Source organism: Salminus brasiliensis, chromosome 4 (genome assembly GCF_030463535.1).
Source record: "Salminus brasiliensis chromosome 4, fSalBra1.hap2, whole genome shotgun sequence".
In the NCBI taxonomy this organism is placed as follows: domain Eukaryota; kingdom Metazoa; phylum Chordata; class Actinopteri; order Characiformes; family Bryconidae; genus Salminus; species Salminus brasiliensis.
Window position 1 is genome coordinate 36,888,150 of NC_132881.1, and position 21,475 is coordinate 36,909,624.

At 37.9% G+C, this 21,475-nt stretch overlaps 1 protein-coding gene across 2 annotated transcripts in view; it reads left to right on the forward strand.

The window, feature by feature from the left end:
• LOC140554853 (gamma-aminobutyric acid receptor subunit pi) overlaps window positions 1-18,375 on the forward strand; it is a 63,320-nt gene extending 44,945 nt beyond the window's left edge. For both annotated transcript variants that reach the window (XM_072678273.1, XM_072678274.1), the window contains exons 4-10: window positions 1,797-1,864; window positions 2,392-2,609; window positions 5,131-5,213; window positions 10,928-11,065; window positions 12,887-13,039; window positions 13,792-13,985; window positions 14,112-18,375. In XM_072678273.1, coding sequence (XP_072534374.1) covers window positions 1,797-1,864; window positions 2,392-2,609; window positions 5,131-5,213; window positions 10,928-11,065; window positions 12,887-13,039; window positions 13,792-13,985; window positions 14,112-14,477 — 1,220 coding nt within the window. In that variant the 3' untranslated portion in view covers window positions 14,478-18,375. The remainder of the gene's footprint in view (window positions 1-1,796; window positions 1,865-2,391; window positions 2,610-5,130; window positions 5,214-10,927; window positions 11,066-12,886; window positions 13,040-13,791; window positions 13,986-14,111) is intronic.
• Window positions 18,376-21,475: the final 3,100 nt, after the last annotated feature.

Sequence of the window (21,475 nt, forward strand, 5' to 3'; positions counted from 1 at the left end):
ATGCACTAGAGAAACTGTCGCTAGAGGCAAAAGGATTTAACATTTCATGCTGCTATAGGGGACAACAACAAGAACGTGGGAGAGGTGGATATGTCAGTCCAGCTCCTGGGCTATTATTAAGTGCACCACAAAACCACTGCATGGCGATAATGCAGGCTCTGTAAAAACTCACACTTTATGGCAAAAATACTGCAAAAGAAATACATTTTCTAAGTTACTGAAGTGTCATATGATGGTTCCCCAATAAACTGTATTTGTGTCACACAATTCACATATTATTTTGTTCACCCTCTCGGTGGCTGGAATAGCACCATTTTAAAACACATAAACAACTAACAGTAGCTAGCCAGACACAATGTGGGGCTAATTATCTCACAGTACTACAACTTAATCATCCAAGTAAAATAGATGTCCATACTTCTCTCCCCTCTTATCAGACATCCAGAATTCTCTCTTCTAATTTGTGGTATTTGTTTTTACTATCATATTTATTTGGATGCAGATGTTTTTCAGGTATTTAGGTTGAAAGATTAGATTTTTGGGAAGTGTTAAGTTATTTTTTGTCAGATATTTAGGTTGAAAGATTCAATTTCTGAGTAATTGTAGATAAAAACAATTGTTCAGGTAATTGAGTTTGAAAGATTAGATATGGGTAATTTTATGTTACATTTTGTTCAGGTATTGAGGTAATTTTAGGTTAGATTTTTTCAGATATTTAAGGTGAAAGATTAGATTTTCGGGAAATTTTAGGTTACAGTTTGTTCAGGTATTTAGGTTAAATGATTAGATTTGGGGTCATTTAAGTTAGATTTCTAATGTATTTGGTTTGAAATATTTGATGTTTAGGTCACTTTAGGTTTACATATTTAAACCTATCTACATTTAACAATGTAGAATTATATTGAATTAATCATTTTATCAGATGTCAGTGAATCAGACATGTGCAACAAGCACTTCTGCCTATTACAATCAACCCAAACTTTGGGATGCACTGTAACATTTGCACACATGCAGCTTGGTTGAACTGTTCACAAACAGTGGATGCTGGAAACAAGGTCTAGATTTTTGATTGTAGCAGAGCTGTTATAGAAAACAGTGTAAATATTGTATTAATCTTGCTCAAATACTTAAATTATTTTAGAAGAAAACCCTTCTCCTCGCACAAATACAATAACAGACATGAAAAAGCACGACTTCAGTATGATTGTATCTCCCTTAGCATTGTTTCTCTTCTCTCTCTCGCTCTCTTTTACTATCTCTTTCTCCATACCGCACTGGGCTCCTTCATCAATCAGCAGAATTACACGAGCGGTTCTTTCCTGATAAAAGAATTAGGATGGGAGAGAGATGACATATCTTTTTAATTAGCATTAATTAACTGAAAAATGGCACTATGGTGATTTCAAGAACAATTCTGATTGCAGTTCTAGTACACAACTAGCATCTCTGCTCTCTTCTATACATATCATTTGTGTGTGACAGGAAACACTGACTGAAAGACTGAAAAAGAAAGATTCACACCCTACCCATACCCATAAATCCCTCATGACCTGAAGTTGGGGGGGGGGGGGGGGGGGGGTGTTCTGTTACCACCAAGAAGGAAGAAAATCTTCAGTTGTGTGTACATATAAATGTATACAACGTTTGATGATTCTGTAATGAAGTTTTAAAAAAAAAACCTTGTATGATGAAAGCTGACATTGTCTCAGACTACTCATTGGATGAAACTGTACTGATCATTGACTAAAAAATATGTCTCAGGAAATGTAGGTACATTACATTTGACTGTTTTTCAGATGGTCCGGTCACTGTGGGAATGAGTTTGGACATTGCCAGCATTGACACTATATCAGAGATCAACATGGTGAGTATATGCACTGAATCCAGAAAAATCTTCCATGCTGACCCTGCATATTCTTGTCTAGAGGCACTGTGTAGTCAAATAGTCATTTGCACTCATCTGCCTTTAAATGTACTACTGACCACTATTCACACATTCATAAAATAGTCCACTAACCAGGCCACTATGTAAAAAAAGACACGCAGGAATGATCTACAATGTAAAATCTCAGATTCACAGTGATGCCTGCACTCATACAACAGGGTTCTGTAAGGGTTCTTACTAAAAGTAATAGTTCTGTATAGAAGGATATCAACTCAAATAACTGTTTAGATGCTTAAATGGTTCTCTGAGTGGTTAGCATGGTCTTTGGATTGATAGAAAACATTTTGTATATGGTTCTATATATAAATCTGAAAAATAAGATTCTATATAACACCAAATTGTTGGTCAAAGAACCATTTTTACTACATAGAACCCTTTTAACTTGGAATGTAGTATTTTTGTGTATGTGATTACTTAAAATGACACTGAGTGCTTTCTTTGATTAGGACTACACAGCCACTATATTCTTGCGGCAGCGTTGGACAGATGAGAGGCTCGTGTTTGAAGGCAATAAGAGCTTGAGTCTTGATGGACGTCTGGTGGAGCTGCTGTGGGTTCCAGACACCTTTATTGTGGACTCCAAGAAGTCCTTCCTTCATGACATTACTGTGGAGAACCGGCTGATTCGAATCTTCCCCAATGGAACTGTACTCTACGCTCTCCGGTAAGAATCTAAGTGCTCTGTAGATTGCTTGAGTGCTGCTGTGATTTTCTTGGGGGGTGATTGGCCACACATTCAAGAGCCATTTATTACATTCTTATGAGTCTCAGAACTTTGGCAGGGTGCCCTAACACAACACTGTGAGATTTGCTTTCTCATAAAGCAATCCCTAATCAATACTTGTTTATTTGCCTTGTAGAGTTGGTCAGATCCTGAATGCCTTCTCTTAGGAAAGTTCAAACAACATGACCTACTGTGTTTTTGGGACCTAGTTCTAATGAAGACAGATTGGTGTTTAGAGATTGTCAGCAGTTAGTCGACACTGAATGCAAAGATGAGTTTTTGAAGGTTGCTTGTGGTCCAGTAATGTTAGTACACATCATTTGGGAGGGACCTTGGTAGTGTCACGATGCACTCTACTGGTTTTATAGATTTTGCCTAGTTGTCTAGTTGCATAAAACACCATAGGTTTTTACTTAAGTATAAACCTTAAGTGGAGACTTCTACTGACCCAAGATAATAACTTTAGTATGTTGTCTAAAATCCCTCAAGTGTGTGATTATGTTGTGTGGCGTGGCCAAGATTGTCTTCTAGCTCGCTGACAAAGGTCAAATCTGTACTCTCTTAACTGTTCATCACTCAGATGGTCTAGAGGATCTTGAAAAACTTGCCTATATACACAATCCTCCTCAAAACCTTCCAAAAATGTTCAGAGTGTTAAGGTTTTGCATCCATTAAGTAGTTCTAAATTAATTGACCGTAAAGTAACTTTATGCAGAACTTCACAGTTTTTAAGGGATTGCTTAAGGGACATTCAATACTTAAGGGAACGTTATTAAGTTTATGATGATTTGCCTCAAGAAAGCCCTTAGGTAACACTTAAGACATTTTCTTTTAACTTTAAGGGATAAATCTAAAGGGATATTTTCATTTAAGCTATTGATATACATACCATATTAATCAGACACCAAATTTTATGCAATTGAGCACAGGGTTTAATACAAATATGACTTTGGTTATGCAGCATTTTGCAGTTTTTGCTGTGGGCAAGTGCTTCTGCCCATTCTATTGTGTAGGCCAGGGCAATGGGTCCCTAAAACTAGAGCTGAAACCACTGGTCTAGAACACAACAGAAAATGGCATAGACAACCAATATCACACAAAGAGTGCTAAATGTGTGCTACACAGAGGCAAAGTATAACCAAAATTCTGATAAGACACAGCTGAGGCTAGAAACCATGGCAGGGTTACAAAGTGGAGCAAGGAGGCGACAAGGCAGAAATAGAGACTGAAACATTTTCTAAAAGAGAATCGACATTGACAGTGCAGTTTAGTCCCAGACTCCGCTTACTCTGTAAAATGTCCCTAAAATTATTATTTTAAATGTCTTTATTGTATTTTATAACTGGATCAAGGACAGATGATTAAGTGCCTCACTGTGATCTTGGATGTCCCATCAAAAGCCTGATAGTGGCAGGATTTTAGAGAAACATGGTGCAATATGCTGAAATTGTGTTTCAGTGCCAAGTTTGAGAGATCTGTGATGCAGACCCTTTTTATCAAGTAAGCAGTGTGTAGTCCAATCAGCTAACAAAATGTTACAAGGAGCCACAACATAAACACTGAAATGACAATTAAGTGTCTGTTTGGTTTCAGTAATAAGAATAATGATATTACTAATATTGGGAAATTCCTGTAGCTTAAATGCCTAAATGATGATTAATTCACCCCTTACTCTCCAGACCATATGGAACCGAAGCTGCAAAACAGTCTGTTTTGAAATTACTGTTTTACTGAAGTTATGAACACCAACACATGTACATCATACTGCAACTATAATGATTGTTCAACCCAAACTACATTTTAAATGAATCATACTACATGGCTGCTTATCAGAACTGATGTCATCTGCATATATAAATCGTCAGGGTAAAAATAGGCCTAAAATGCTAGACAAATGTATGTCTTGAAGTATTGAAGTATTAAAGATTAAATATCCATATGTTTAAATATATTTAAATAGACAAAGATGTTCATGGGGTGTCCTAATATTTTCACATGATTGTAAACATAAATGTAGATCACACGCCTTTTTTATGCAAACACATACACTAGATGTCCAAATGTATGTGGACACCCCTTCTAGTGAATGCATTAGTTCAGGCGTGGGCTGGAGGGGGGTATAAAGCCCCACATAATTCAGCTCTAAAGCAGAGAAACTGTCCAATTATCCAATGTCCTGACCTCACTAATGCTCTTGTTGCTGAATGCAATCAAATTCTCACAACAGAACTCAAAATCTAGTAGAAAGGCTTCCCTGTTCTGTAGAGACAGTTATTCCAACAAAAGCAGGACAGGATCTTTTTTTTATACCCTTGATTTCACAAAATACTATGAATAAGCAGGTGTCCAAATACTTTTGGCTATATAGTGTTTACTAAGTGCTTACGTCTTATTCCTACATATTTTGGCATTAATGATGTAATGGTTCTCCATCTGTTTTTCTGTCTGTCTGATTTTCCAGTATCACCACCACTGTGGCCTGCAACATGGATTTGACTAAATACCCCATGGATAAGCAGACATGCACCCTACAACTGGAAAGCTGTAAGAACTCTCAGTAACTCTCCTTTTCTCTCGCTCCCTCACTTTCTCTCCCTCCCTCTTTTTTGCTTTTTTTTTATAGCATTAACGAGAGCGTTGCTCTGGCAACAAGATAGTCTTTTTTTTTTTTTTACTCCTCAGCTCTTGCTTGTCGCATCGGCAGCGTACAGCTGCATAATCTGTTTCATATTTCATAAGTACATGTTGTGGTTGCACATCAAAAGACTGGGTGAGTCTTGCACACCACACATAAATGTGACGTTTTAATGTTCCTGGCGCACACATATTCAATATCACAACCAAACACACGCGCCGCCCACTTTCACACACTTACCCACCCACATTCCCATGCATCAGGAAACTGCAGTATTCCTTCGCAGTTGGAATGTGGTGAAGCTCTAGGCTGTGTGTGAGTTTGGCTTAGTGTGTGAGAGAGATAGTAATAATTCCATTTGCTGAGTACTTGCAGTAGTCATGAGTTGTGAGACAAGACTGTACGGCATGCTGTGTTTCTGTGCCGGTTTATTTGGGTCATCATTGTTAGCCGTGGAAAACAGATTTGCTGTCTTTAGACCTAAATCCTCCTAGCTCTCAAGCCCTTTTGCGGTCTTCGCTCTAACTCTCGCTCTGACTCTCTCTTTCTCCACCCTCTCTCTCTCTCTTGCATATGCCTGTGAATTTAGGATCTGGCCTTCTGCCCTGGTTTCTGCACATTGTTATGTAAGGCCAAAGCTTAAAGCTTCAGTGAAAGAGAATGAATGAAAGAGAGAGACTGAAAAGTAGAGGGAGACAGGAAGATATCTCACCACTAACTCTCTCTCTCTCAGTTCAGCTTGGCTTTATTGGCACATGAACATTAAAGGCTAAACATTCTTGTGAAATAATAGCAATTATAAAATCAATCACATAAATAAAATAATTATGATAATAATAATTCTAATCATCATCAAGGAAATAAAGATAAATAAATAAATGAAACAATATGCACTAATGATCTGAAATAATAACATGGTGCAATAAATATTTCCATGTTTATTCACTGTGGTTTAATGGAAAGTGGGTGGGGCCAATGTGTAATTTTAAATGGGTGGGGTTTATCTCTAACACCAGCTGGCTACCCAGCGTAAGACCCCTTCAGCTTGACAACCTGCTCTGCTTCAATGTTGGATGCTGTGTGTTAACATCAACACTGAATGGTGTAAAAACGTGGCACTAGTTTTCAATCACTGCTCACCGCTGCACCGTATGCAATTGTCAGAGCTGGGCCCTTTTATTGTTGCCAGAGATTTCAACCACACAAATCTCAAGTCAGTGCTCTCTGAATTCCACCAGCATTTAGGCTTTGGAACCAGGGGCACTAACGTGCTAGATCTTGTTTGCACAAACCTTCCCAGCATGTACAGGGCCAAGTCTTGCCCCACCTATGGCTACTCAGACCACATCTGTGTGATGCTTATTCCAGTGTGATGGCAGGACATCCAGGCCATCACTAACTACAAGTCACCTCCACCTGCTTGTGGCAGCAATGCCTCCCTTTCAGATGCGCTGAATGACTTCTTTGCTTGTTTTGAAGCACAGAACAATATGATCCTACCTCCTACAAATGACCAGGTACTGTGCCAAGAACTCTGACCAGCCAGAGTCAATTAACAAAAAAGCCTCAGGATTGGATAGCATATCCGGTAGAGTGCTCAAAGAATGTCGAAAACAACTGGTAGATGGTCCCATGGTCCCTTGATGGTCTCTCTGAGCAATTTAGTCGTCCCCACATGCTTTAAAACCACCAACATTATCCCTACGCCGAAGAAGTCCCCATTGTCCTGCGTCAATGACTATTCTCCCATTGCACTTACACCCACCATTATGAAGTACTTTGAGAAGCCTGTGTTAAGGCACATCAAAAAGCAGCTCACTGAACCCAATACAGTTTGCATATCATCCCATCCGTTCTGCAGAAGATGGCATCTCCACCACACTCCATCTGGCTCTCATCCATCTGGACTACAAGGACACCTATGCTGGAATGCTGTTCATTGACTTCAGTCATTGGGCCTGGGCCTGCTGGGCTTGAGTACAACCTTCTGAAACTGGGTTCTGGATTTCGTGACTGAGAGACCTCTATCAGTAACAGCATCTCCAGCACCACCATGCTGAGTACCAGTGCCCCCCAGTGCTGTGTGCTCAGTCCATTGCTGTTCACTCTGCTGACTCATGACTGTACTGCAAAGTACAGCTCAAACCGTATCAAGTCCGCTGATGACAACCGTGGTGGGCCTTATCAGCAAGAGTGGCAAGGCAGCATACAGAGAGAAGCTTCAGCAGCTAACAGTTGGAAACTCGAACTGCAAGACCCTAAAGCGAATAGTGAGACAGCTGAGAAGATCATCGGGGTCTCTCTCCCCTCCATCATGGACATTTACACCACGCGCTGTGTCCGCAAAGCCACCAGAATTGTGGACGACCCCACCCACCCCTCAGACAGACTTTTCTCACTGCTGTCGTCTAGCAGAAGGTGCCGGAGCATCCGAGCCATCACCTCCAGACTCTGCAACAGTTTCTTTCCCCAAGCTGTCAGACTTCTCAACATACAACGACTGAGCTGAGACCTCTTTCACCTCATGCACACACACACATACTTCATACACACTTACATAAACATCTCTATTGATGCTCTCACCATCTGCCTATTTGCACAGCTCAGGTTACTGCTGCTAAATACTGTATACAAAAGAACTGTTCTACCTCAGTAACTGCTGTGTTCACGTATGCTATAAGCTGACTACATATATCTATATGTCTTAACACTTTACATCTCCACCATGCACATTTAGTGCTGTGTCTGTTTACTGTGCTTAATGTCTTTTGTATTTATGGTATATATCATACTGTTCTGATTCTATATTTGCACTTTATGAATCTGTACTGTATTGATGCTGTTTCTTGTTGCACCATGGTCCTGGAGGAGCATAATTTCGCTCCACTGTATACTTGTACTCAGATGGAATGACAATAAAAGCCTCTTGACTTGACTTCATCAGAGGTGGGTGAGGTACTCACTGTTCCTCAGAAATGTTGCCACATTTTGCCACAAATTGATCAGATTTGGTCAGAATTTTCAGATTTGGGTGGGTGTTTTTGTAAAAGCTTAGCTTATCATTTTGACAGTTTTTGTCAGTCTCTCTCTCACACTTTCTCTCACAGACCTAACCATTACTTTAACTTCACTAACTAAAGGCATGTTTGTCTGAGTGAAAGCTATATTTCTAATATTTACGTTTTCTGTCACTGAGGGATTATTAGGCTCCTACAAATGAAATAAAGCTGAGTGCCCAAAGACGCACTGAGTTGGAAAGACTAATTTGAAAAGGTTATGATGGCTGAATACTGAATATACTGTATTAAATGTATATGATTACATATTTCATTGCAGTGCATAAAAAGTAACATATTCTAAATATATTTGCAATACATTAAGAACACCCTCTTGATTAGGCATATGAGGAAAAACTGGTATTCTAATTTTTACTTAATTCACATTCCTCCATTTTTTGCTAAAACTGAATGTTTTTCTTCATGTAATTATTCCATTCATTCTGTTCATGAAAAAGAATTATCATTTGAACGAAGTTCCAGTATTCCCAACTTCTCTTGCCTCTTCTCATCTGCTTCAGTCCACAGCTGCTCCCTCATTCCCCCTAGCAAGAGTACCACCAGCCGCATGAATTCGTTAGGAGTAAAACACTTTTTTTTGGTCTGTGGGGACCTCACATAAAAGCTACTCAGATGTCTTTTCTGTTTTGTGAGGCCCAAGCATCCTCAATCTAAGTGTGTTTAAACCAAGGATTTCCCACTTGAGGTGTTTTACCCCCTGATTTGGTCCGAGTCTCTTAATGCTGAATATTGGCCGATCTGATCCTTCTGATCTTTGCGTTTCCATCAGTAATACAACCCAATAGATTTAGAAAGGCTACATCAGGTTATCTTTCAAGCAGTACCATGATATGCAACAAAGGATGTCTACACATATAAGGTGTATTAATTGAATCAATTATGGTCATGTGAGTTTCTTATTTCATGTTATATTAGTTATGTTATTTGTTAGATAATTTTAAGCACACCGTTTATTAATTCATGTCTATTTTTGAATTTTAATGATAAATAATATATATAAATAATAAATACTAATAATTATTATTATTGTAACAATAATACTATAATGTGTCATTTATATATATAAAATATGAGTATTTGAACAGCTGAGAATATCCTTCAGTTAGTCATATTCAAAATCAGTATAAAAGAACAACTGATTCAGTGAAATCCATGTTTGAGGTTTGTCTGGCCGGGCTGTCTGAGTTAACACATACATTCTTTAAGCTCATTCGTTAATGATTTGGTTTGCAAAGCTCTTCTGGACATTTTCACTGAGTTGACTCATTCTTTTCCCATGTTTTTTATTAGGTGGTTTGTTATTCGTGAAGATTGGTCATGAAAATCAAAAGTATTTTCTTAATAAAATTAAAGCACTTGCATTCTAAATGCATCAACTGAATACAGATACCTCATTTTTGTTATTTCCAATGTGCCAAATTGCCTACAAACTACCTAAATGACATGGTCAGTGCCAATTCCTGTACTCAAGTATACTGTATAAGTATACTACCAGCTTTACCAGAGCTAGGCCTTACCAATGTCCAGGAAATACCATAATCATTATATCTATAGACTCTTATAAACATTGGTGTATATATCGATATACACCCCTAATTTTGAGCATACCGAATGTGTCTTGCCATCCAGAGAATGTACTGATCTTCAGACTGCAAATCTGATGCAAACCTGAGTGAAAGACTTTTGACAAAGCGTAGTGCTGAAATATTTATTTGTCGCTGCCAGAAAAAGAGGGACTAGAGTAATAAGAGTCAAAGCTGCAGCACCATATTGTCGCCTAATGAGATCACCAAAGATAAAAGATTTTTAAATGAGGCTGTGTTTCAGCTGAGATATTAGAAGTCATCTAAATGGTGCTACACTGAAGTTCAGATTCAGCTCATATCATGATCCTACTCTAATTTGAACACAGAAGGGCAGCATTATATAGCATATATATAGCCAGCAGTCACCAGATCTGTTCTATGTAGCATGTAGTGGGATCTGGAACAGCACTGGGATACAGCTGGGATGATGCCACTAGCAACTGCTGATGGCTACCATTTTAGAAACTTTACTTGATGATATCTTGCCATGTTGTGTGGGCATTCTTGTTCTGATAGCATTTAGACAAAGAAATGGTATGATATACAAAGCTGATGTAAGAATTTTCTTACATTATATTGCTATATGGCTAATGTGATTATATGGTTAGTAATACTGTCTTTTCTCTGTCATAGACCTCTTGCTGTGAAGGGATTTGTGCGAGGAAAAGTACAGATTAATGAGCATCACGTGTACTGGTCCTGTTAAGCGCTCTCACTGTAATATAGATGTCTGATGAGTACTATTAGCACTTTTTATTGCACAGCTCCCTCTTGAGGAAGTACACAGAGGCTGCTTTCTGTGATCTGCTTCCACTCAATTTAATGCAGTTTAAACACTTTGTTCCACTTGAAATCTTCAATTATGTAGCTGCTATGATCTGACACATAGGAATGTATCACAGTTATGAACCAGCCAGCCTGTAATAGCTTTCTCTAATCTCCCCTTCTCTTTCTCTTTAGGGGGATATAACATCAATGATGTGATGTTTTACTGGACGAGAGGAAATGAATCGGTCAGTGGGTTGGACACTTTGCGACTGGCACAATACACTGTAGAGGATCATTACACTTCGGTTTCAGAGGCTGTGTATGAGACAGGTACCGATACACAGCACATTAAAACTCTTACAAAAAAAGTTTAGAATTTTTTTAGTTCAGAAAAGAGGTTATTTTGGATAAACACATTTAAACAGGAGCTGGCAGCAGTTCATTGAAGGGCCATGATACGCCTTCATTCTATAAAAGAAGAGACTTCTTTTTAGGTTTAAAGATGATGCTTAAACCAATCACACCAAACACAAAATACTAGTCTCAGAAGGTTTATTTTTATATCATGAAAGCTAAAGGCTTCAGGAGTGGCCTCAGCCCAAGATGCAAAGAAAATATCTAACTAACTTACTACCTCCTAAAAACTCTTAACCAAAAAGCTACACCCCTACAGCTTACAATCTAGAAGATTGAGTCACGTTTCAGGTTTATTTGTCATTTGTACAACATGTCAGGACATTTATCCATTGAAATGCTTGTGGTGAGGCTCAGGTTGATGCTCTACAGGAGGACAAAACTATATACATACTAAACATATTAAAATAAAGTTATATAAAAATGATATTAAATAAATACAAAATACAAACAAAATATACACAAAATACAGAATATACAAGACAGGAGGGATCTGGAAATTCTTTGATATGTACATTTATGCGACAGGTATGCTGTGGCTTCATATACCACCATTAAGGCCAGAGTTTAAACACCACAAAAACTAGTGTCTACATGGTGAGCAGGCCTAGCTACTACATACAACTTTTTTGCTTGGTCTGACTGAACAGGCAGAAACATCAAAAGGGAAGGAAAAGAAGACTCAAAGTAGCCAGCCACCAGGCTTATGAGCCATCCGCCTGCATCTGCCCAACCAATCCACGCACATCACTGCATCTCCATTAGATCTTCATCAGCAGTAACACATGTAAACTATGAGAAAACAGGAGAGCATAAACCAAAGAAAGTGAGAGAGAAGAAAAACACATCTCTAAATGTAACATTATGGAATACCCTATCTGCTACCTTCCAAACAGCTCCATATGTCCATCCTTCTGTAATTAATTACTTAGGAAAGCTTCTTCCTGGCATTAAAGGGTCTTTCAAGCCACAGACCACAAAAAGAAACTTTGATGTCATATCTTGTCATCACAACTTGATAAGACTTAACATCAGCTTGGGGGAATGCTTTCAAGGCTGCATTAAGAGTAAATGCTTACATGCAAGCATCTGACATTTCCGTTTACTTTTCTTCTTCTTCTTCTTCTTCTTCTTCTTCTTCTTCTTCTTCTTCTTTTTTTTACCTTGAAGGCCCTTGATCTTGTGGTTATTGATGATGACGTTATCATATCAGCAGTGCCACAACCTCCAAAATATTAATATTAATAATACATTTTTGCCAGATTTGGCATGGATCTTATTTTTGTCATGTTTTAAAGGTTACAGCTAGAACCCAAAACTCCAACAAGAGTCTTCTAATTATTTTTAAGAGCACATGAGAGAAACTATGTGAGTTGTCCTATAGGTCCAAAGTTTGTAGACACTTGCTTATTTAATGTTTTTTTTTTAAATCAAGTGTACAGTTTGTTCCCCCTGCTGTAACAACATCTACTGTACTGTCAAGGTTTTAAATAATGTTGATATAATGATGCAGGTAATAACCTGCATCAGTGCAGAGTCAACAATTTGAGTTGGGCTTGGTGACTTATGATTCACATACAGTACATTTGCTCTAGACCATCTCATTGTATTTGCAATGCTTTTATATGACAATTTAACATCTTTGTGAGTGTTTCTGGATACTTTTGGACCTTTTGTATATTTCAGATCATTGTAAAAATGCCATGTAAAATAACAATATTCTATCTCTCCTCTAAGGCAACTATCCGAAACTCGTCTTCCACTTTGAGCTGAAGAGAAGCATTCTGTACTTCATCTTGGAAACCTATGTGCCCTCCAGTCTGCTTGTCGTCCTGTCCTGGGTGTCCTTCTGGATCAGCCAGTCATCAGTGCCAGCTCGCATATGCATAGGTACGTTATCTCCACAAATAACACATGCTTGGTCAGCTTGTCCCAGGAGCAGTTCCACCTTTCTTAGTGCCTCAAGGCTAATTTTGATTGTGCAAGCTTTAAACATCTTGGAAATAAACACCTTCAGAACAACTTTTGCCACCTGAAAGTCTGTGGGATTCGAGCACAAGCATTTTTCTCCCAAATACACACATGATCAGTCTGCATATCATCACATCATAAAACACAGCACAAGCTGTTTTAGACCGAATAAAACCAGATCATAAAACAAAGCCCCAAGCTTGTGGACTTGATACCAGTTTTCACTTCAGTGCATTTCAGTCCAAGGCCATGAAATGAAGCAGTAGTAAGCGATCTCATAACTTTGCAACATAACTCTCACTTTGGTATTTTATAGGGTGTGAAGATGGCTCTATAAAAAGTGCTAAAAGTCTTCATTCTTTTCTCTTTTGTGGGGTTACTTTCAGATTAATTAGCCTATTAATTAACTTAAGTGGAAATGAAGCTAGAATGAAGATTAACAAGCACTTCTAGTTTAGCTGCATTTCCTTTCTTGTATGGGTAAAACACTTACATTAGTAATGGCTGAGGCTATTTCGTCTAGGGTGCCTAATTTACTGTTGGAGCTGGAGTACCAGTTCTCTGCATGTTGCAGTGTTTTCCTTGCAGGGCTTATTAATTAGTTAATTAGTTACATTAGGTGAGAGCAGGGAAAACAGTGTGTGTAAACTGTGTTTGTTTTCTTATGAAAGGAGTGACCACAGTCTTAACAATGACCACCCTGATGATGGGAGCAAGGACGTCTCTACCCAATGCTAACTGCTTCATCAAGGCCATCGACGTGTATTTGGGAATTTGTTTCAGTTTCATCTTCGGTGCCTTGATAGAGTATGCTGTTGCTCACTTCTGCACACTCCACCACCCAGACTGCAACAATGCACTTATGGTGAGATTGCAGAACAATTTCCATTGTTGCCAGCAGCATGTCGCCATCATTGGAACAGATTGTGAATGTTTTAGTCATGGTTCTGCCTTATTCACTCTCCCTATCTTTCTTTCTCTCCCGTCTCAGTATGGAGGTCACCACATGGACTGTGATGATGATATGAACGGCATTGTGACGACTATTGCCAGCAATTCAAGCCGATCCAAGCGGCGTAAGGATTCTCCAACCCCGGCTCCTGCCCCGACCCCTACTGGAGAGCCTGGAATCGTACCCCCTAGCCCTTCCACCTCAGAAGCTAAGCCCCCAGAGGCCTTGACGGAGCCCCTGAACCGCTGTATTAAAACCCTGTCCATCATAAGACAGATCCTGCGCTCTGTGAACTGCTGTCATGTGGAGAATCCACACTACATAGACAACTATTCTCGCGTAACGTTCCCACTGTCCTTCGTCATAGTCAACCTGCTCTACTGGACTTACTACTTGTACTTGTAACACACCAGAGATGGAGTGTTTTGAGGGAGTTCTGCTCTGGGCTAATGGTAAAGGGTGAATTTTATGCTTGAGCATGAAGCAATCTTAATATGTGTGTGAGATGTTCTTCTGCTTGAGCAGCGTACAGGGTTGGACGGCAGAACTGAGAGGAGTTTTTGACTGTGTAAGCTGAGAATATGGGGAAAGCATGCATGAAGGGATGACTGTATGAATGTGTGAGCATATTTGTTTCTGCATATTTATGTGCCTGAGTGTGTGTGAACTTGTGTGTGTGTGTGAGCGTGTGTATGCAGGTCCCTATCATTAATTCATCATTGGGTTGTTGTTGGATCATGCTCATATGTCTAATTCTTGCCCAGATCCTACTTAAACTTTAACATCCTAATATGATGCAATCACATGCAAAAGAAAGAGGCCTAGAAGTCAAGTCCATTCTGACCAAGGCTGAAACCACATCATCTCGTTTGACCTTTCTTCATCTCTAATTATTTCTTTCACTGCAGGCTTTAAGCATCAGTATGCGATTGAATCGTCATGTAGCACAGCCACGTAAAATATTGTTGCGCTCTTGTTCAAGCATTGCGCTGTTCCCCCTCCCTGTGCTCCTGCCACCCTGGGGCTTTGCTCTCTGAGTTATTGTGCTGGTTAAATTGCTGGGCAGTGCTGCTGGGGGCACACAGAAGCTATTGCTCTTTCTTTATTGCCTCAGTAAATCCTCTGGCCCTGGCTCCTTCCCCTCACACATTATGGGGATCGACTCTCATTGCGAGCCCGTGTAAACGATTTTATATGATTCGGCATTAAATTATTCATTTTGCAGTCTCTTTTACAAGCAGGCAAAATGCCAAGGCCATGTCTAGTTGCAGAGAAACAGGGCACTGATGTACGAAAGGGACCTGTGAGGTGACAGTCCACTGCACTGTCTCCTTTCATTCACAGGTGACTCTGTTGCCTGGACAGTTAACGACTCTGCACTTCCTTCCGAGCACAATTCCATAATGAAATTAACTATAAGAGTCTGCATTTTTGAAGCATTATTTTGCCTTGACAGAAGAACCTGTCTTTTTATGGAGTGAACATAGAAGCACCCTTTTTTCTGATCTGCAAGTTCAGACTGGCACTATTGGTTACAAGTGTTGCATGTTTCAAACATTATATTGGTTATATGAACTATAAAACTCAAATCAAACATACTTATTGACAAAATAACAGAGAAATACTTTAAAGCGAAAAGTTTAAAGGACAGTATTACATCTATTCAAACAAAAATGTATCCATTTGATTAAGTCAAATGTCACAGAATATAAATATTTCAAACATGTATGGAATGGGGTTAAAAACAACCATCGTCCCTGCTGTACGTTTATTTTTCTAATGCATTCGGTCTGAAACAGAGCACTTCAAGTGCTTAATTTTGTACTTACATTTGATGCATGGTACTTTTTTCTTTTCCTGACTATACAGGACAGATCATATTACATAGTGATGTTCCTTATATACTTAAAAATGTTACATTTTCAACACTTTAATTGTAATTGTTATACCTTTTAATTTGGCAAATCAGGTAATCAGACATTTCGTACTGATGCCTTTTTTATTTTTTATTGTAAATAACATTTACAATTTAGGAGTACAGTTGTATCCTCCATGATTAGTTTATTTTAGTTTTAGCATGACTTAGGGAGCATTTCATGCAGTAAAGTTTAAAATGTGAATTACTTTAAAAATGTAACAACATTCACTAAACACACCACAGGAGTGACTTTGGGATAAGAAGGTGAAGAAATTTGAAACATGTCAAAGGTGCCAAAGAATGCATTTATTTACTATTATAAAATTTTGACTGGGGTATAAATAGTAAGTGTGTGACTTTAGTTGAGGAGAAAAATTTTAAGACGTTGGTTTTAAATGCCATTTGCAGCCCTATGATTTGGGCCTGAAACAAGCTGTTTTTCTTTTACAGTGGGCTCATGAATAATTATATTGAGTATACAGCCAATTAGAGCCTAGGCACTGCGACAGCTCACACAGAAGTCACATAGCATAGATGTGACTGGATAGTGCTAACATTGCTGCCATGGGTGTTTAGGATTAGGGCTAGCTAAAGCTAGGTTTATGTAAACTTTGCTGGTATAAACAAGTCAACTGTTACATAACAGACCTGACATTTTGGAATTTGTTTATGGTACGTCACTTTTGTTTACCAAGCTCTGATTATTTAACTATGTCAAAGTACAGTTCAGGGCACCTGTAGGTCAACAAGTAATATGTGCAATTTTAAAATATTATGAAGAAAGCGGAATTCCACAATTTTTGAAATTGCATAATGGAGTGGCTTAGTGTGAAGTGTCGTAGATTTTTACAGTGGTCATAGTGCAAATCTAGCCATTTTAATTATTGTGTAAAACTACTGTTAAACGTGTATTTTAAATGTAATGTTTGTAATAGTAAAGCAGTGGTTAAAAAAGTGTTTATTAGGAACTAATTTGCCTTACAACACTTTGCATATACCTCTCAATCATTAAACCGAATTTAAAAAAGAAATCTGAAAACTACTGTAAAACAGTGTCTAGGCATCCAGATTTGTAATCATTTTATTTGTAATAGCTTTCTGAGGGTCTCTTTAGATGTCTATCTCGAGAACTGGGTAAGTTACCAATAATTTGGTAAGTTTCTGTTAAATAGAACATTTCACACCAAACCACTCTGAATGACTTTTAACAATTTAATTATATTGAAAATTGTAACAATCTGTAAAAGTTCCTTAAGAAGTATTTTGTTAAAAATGTAACAGCTGTAGTCATTGTCATTTAATTGTGTGTAAGGGATTCGGTAACATTCTTCCAAACTGACACCACAGTACAGAGTCACAGTGTGAAATTATTCTTTTTACTGCATGAAATGTGCCTTTGTGTAACAACATTCTGGACATGTGACCTGTATGGTAGGTTGTTTTTTTTTATTGTTGTGATGTTCATTTCATCCCACAAAAAATCTGTACTTCTATACAATAAGTCATGAGGGAAACCATGCCATGTTTTTTCCCCAAATATTGGCACTACTACATATTCCTTAGAGGCCTCTAGGGCCTTAAATAAATCAATGCTCAATGCTCACTACCAGAATTAATGTATTTTAAACTGAAGAATTCTTCTTTTACATTAGGTTTATAAATCCATTTCTTCTTTAACATGGAAGCAAAACAACCACTAAAATATTATTGATCTAATGGAATGTTGGATTGATTATTACTGAAACAGTGAAATGCTAAGTGATGATGAGTGCCAAATGATTGCCAAAGAGTGTTTAAAAGAGAAAGAATCCAATAACAAAATGAATCCCACCATTCAACAAGAGAAATAACACTCTGACATTATCACCCTGAGATATTACATTGGCTATTCCTTTTCATTTTTATTTCCTCTTTTAAGAATGCTGCAATGTCTAGCTGAACATTTGTAGACTGTCAAGGCTTTATTGTCATTTTGTTCTTCCAGCATTTTCTCATATCTCTCATAGTGGCTGCAATTCAGCGTTTGGGTGGACCTGACTATTAAATGCAGTATGTACAGCTTTTACACCCCTGTAGAAACCAACCATTCAGTAACAAATGGACAGTGACTCTGCACTGTAGCAGACTGCTACATTGAAATGTTTACTTTTTTCAGCATGATATGCCAGTTGGACTTACAGTGTGAATGGCAGGCTATGTACTGGCATCTGAAGATGTCAATGACTTCCTATTGTTTATATATGTGCATACTGTAACATTGAAACATATACAAAGTTGGATAGCTGGAAAAAGATGTAAATAGATTGTTACACTCTGCATGTTTTCTTGATGTCTCCTGAAAATGGATATAGTAACAATAATAAAAAAAAGACGTATTGTGTCTTCTTTACTTCTTAATAAATGTTTGGAGGGTACGGGTAGCCTAGTATTAAAGCCCTTGTGGTGCCACAGCCATCCATGAATGGGAGTTCCATAGAAAGCATCATTTGCCATATTCTGTTTGCTGGGTCCCTCATCCCCATCACATACTAGCCAGTGCGGGTGTTAGTTTTTTTTTTATGCATCAACAGTAAGAGTCCTTCAACATGTAACAGAACTGAATATCACCAGTGTCCCTGAAATAGTTGACATATTATAAATAATATTTTTCTACATCATCAACTTATCAGCTGCTCCCTACATTGTGTGATGTCATGATAAATAGACCAATGGAAAAGCTGGAATGTGATGGAAACCCCTGTAAATTCACATAACATACAAAAACAAATCGTCAGCAGTTATCTTCTGGGGTGTTTGCAGGTCACACACACAACCACTTATGCACCGCACACTGCACATGGTTACATATTTCACACTACATTGGGAAATGAACAGTATGAGGAAATTGGATGCTGGGGGAAGGGGGACTCAGTAAGGACACAACCATCACACATGCATAGCACAACACAGCACAGTAGAGGCTGAGCTGGGATTATCATGTGACACTTCAGGTTATGTTTCTGCATTACTTCAACTGCAGCAGGAGTTAGGCTTTGACTTATTTATTTATTTATTATTTTGAGCCTAATAACATGGAACTGAAATAGTTTGTGTGTGTGTTTTTTATATGTTTCAGATGAACATGTTTTGATCTACTGGCATCCCATTACACTACCTATTTAATAGGTAGTCATTTTATCATTGCATATAGGTGCCTATATATACATATGGGATAACTTAACTCATTGGGTACTTACATATTGCTATATAATACATATGGGACGTATTGTATATAGATACTTACATATATAATACATATGGTATATATTATTTTTATATATATTGTTACTTATTATTACACACATGTACTACATACTGTAGATACAAAAACAGAAACATTATGGAGTATAAATACAGCTAAATTGCACAAAAAATACATAATTAAATCCTGGAAGATTGAATCAAGATTTATATGGCATACACAAAAGGACTTGCATGCTTTGTTATGAATGTGTATTGATGTTGTAATTACCCTGGGAAAGCAGCATCTGAAAAAAAACATTTCTCATTGTATCTGAAATGGCGAGCATTAACTGACTGAAGAATTAATGAAGCAATTGATCCAGATACACCAAAGCTAAACACTTTAACGATCGTCAGTGGAGCAAGACGATCCTCCCGTTGGGACCCATTGCTCATTTACTGAACTGTGAAGTTATGTACAAATAAGTATTATCATATGAAACTGTCAGGAGTCTTGAGCAGAAACTAGAAAGAGTGTAAAGGTCTCCTGAACCTGAAATCAGAATGTTCACTAAGGCAAAAATACAATACCTTTATGACTAAATCCTCTAAAACACAGGCCTTAGTGCAGACCAGGTCATCAATACATGGCTTTAGTTTGAGCTCTGGAGAGAGTCTGCTTCACACTTCAATGCCATATGCTCTCTTAAACAAAGACAGTGAGCTCATTTAAGGGGTGAGTATACAGTTGCAAGAAAAATCTGTGAATCCATTGGAGGTATCTGGATTTCTGAATTAATTACTAATAAAATATGGTTTGATGGTTACTTATGTCACAAGTAGGCATATAAACTATAAACCTATAAACAAACAAAGTTGTAGGTGCAGGCTAGAAAAAGTAAGTGAGTCACTTATTTACTGTTAATCTGTTAAAAATTATCTGTTGACAAAAGGTATGAGGAGATGAGAGATGAGGAGGTAAGATTTGTAATGTCGGTTTAATGTGGGCTTCACAGGTGCTTTGTCTGTTAAATAAAGATACACCAATAAAAGCTGCTGACAAATGAGTTTGTATCTGTGAACAAACAAATTCGCCTTCGACTGTTAAATAATATAGAAAAAAATCCATGTTTTCACAAACTTTTTTTTGACCCAGGACTTTGAAACTCTTTTTTAAAAATCCTTGTTTTTAAGGTCTACAAAGAGCCTGTCTGGGTGGTTCCAGTGCAGCAAGCATCATGCTTCACTTAGCATGCTAGAAATGAGCATTCAAATGTTTATCATGTTTCTGCAATGCAACTATTAGGAAGCAGTCACAGATGAAAATTAATTCAGTAAACCAATTAACCCCGTAACATAACACTCTCTGGACACCTAATACAACCACTAGACGGCACTATTTAATCAAACTTAATTTCATGGATGTTCCTCTTTGCTGAGTAAAATAATGTGATTACCAAACACATTTTTAACATCGAAGCTTACACAGGCACGAGCAGTGATAGCTGGCAATATCCATTAACATTTAAAGCAGATTATAGAAAATCATATTTCCAAATATCTGTGTTTTTTTCTGTGAGTCAATTTAAAGGGTTACAAAAAATTACAGAGACATACGGGATGAGCCCTTTTGCTATGTTTGGGCTCCTGCAGAGTCCAAACTGTCTTTAAAAGATACTTAGCTCATTTCATCAGCCTTCCTCTTAATGGGCCTTATTAGGACTTTTCTCATGAACAAAACTTAGGGAAGATGTTGGTGAATGAGGCCCAATAAATGTTTCCTTGTTTTATGAGGACTGCTACTAGACATGATTTCAAACAGTGTCATGTTTCAGAAATCTTTCACAGAAAATTATACATATCTTTTTTAAGGTCTCAGAGACTTTGAATGTGGATGCAAACACACCCAAACCACCTACTTACAAGCCATTTGATGTTTAAGGTTTTTTTTAAATTAAAAAGTAAATCTTAAGAAAACATTAAAGTAACGTTAAAAGACAGAACCAGAAAGACTCCCTACTTACATAATTTCCACACAGCCTACTCACAGTTTTGGGTATCAGCTTAAAGGAGTGAAGCAACTTTTTAATCAATCAATAACAGAAGTCTTTCGTACAGATTTATTGGTTATATCTGTGGGTTTTCACATCAAGAAAATTCTCATTAAGGTGATACAGGAAATAAACCATCAGTGCATAGAACATATTGAAAGCAAAAGGAATAGTTTAATTATGAAATTAATGATGACAGAGATTGCCCATGC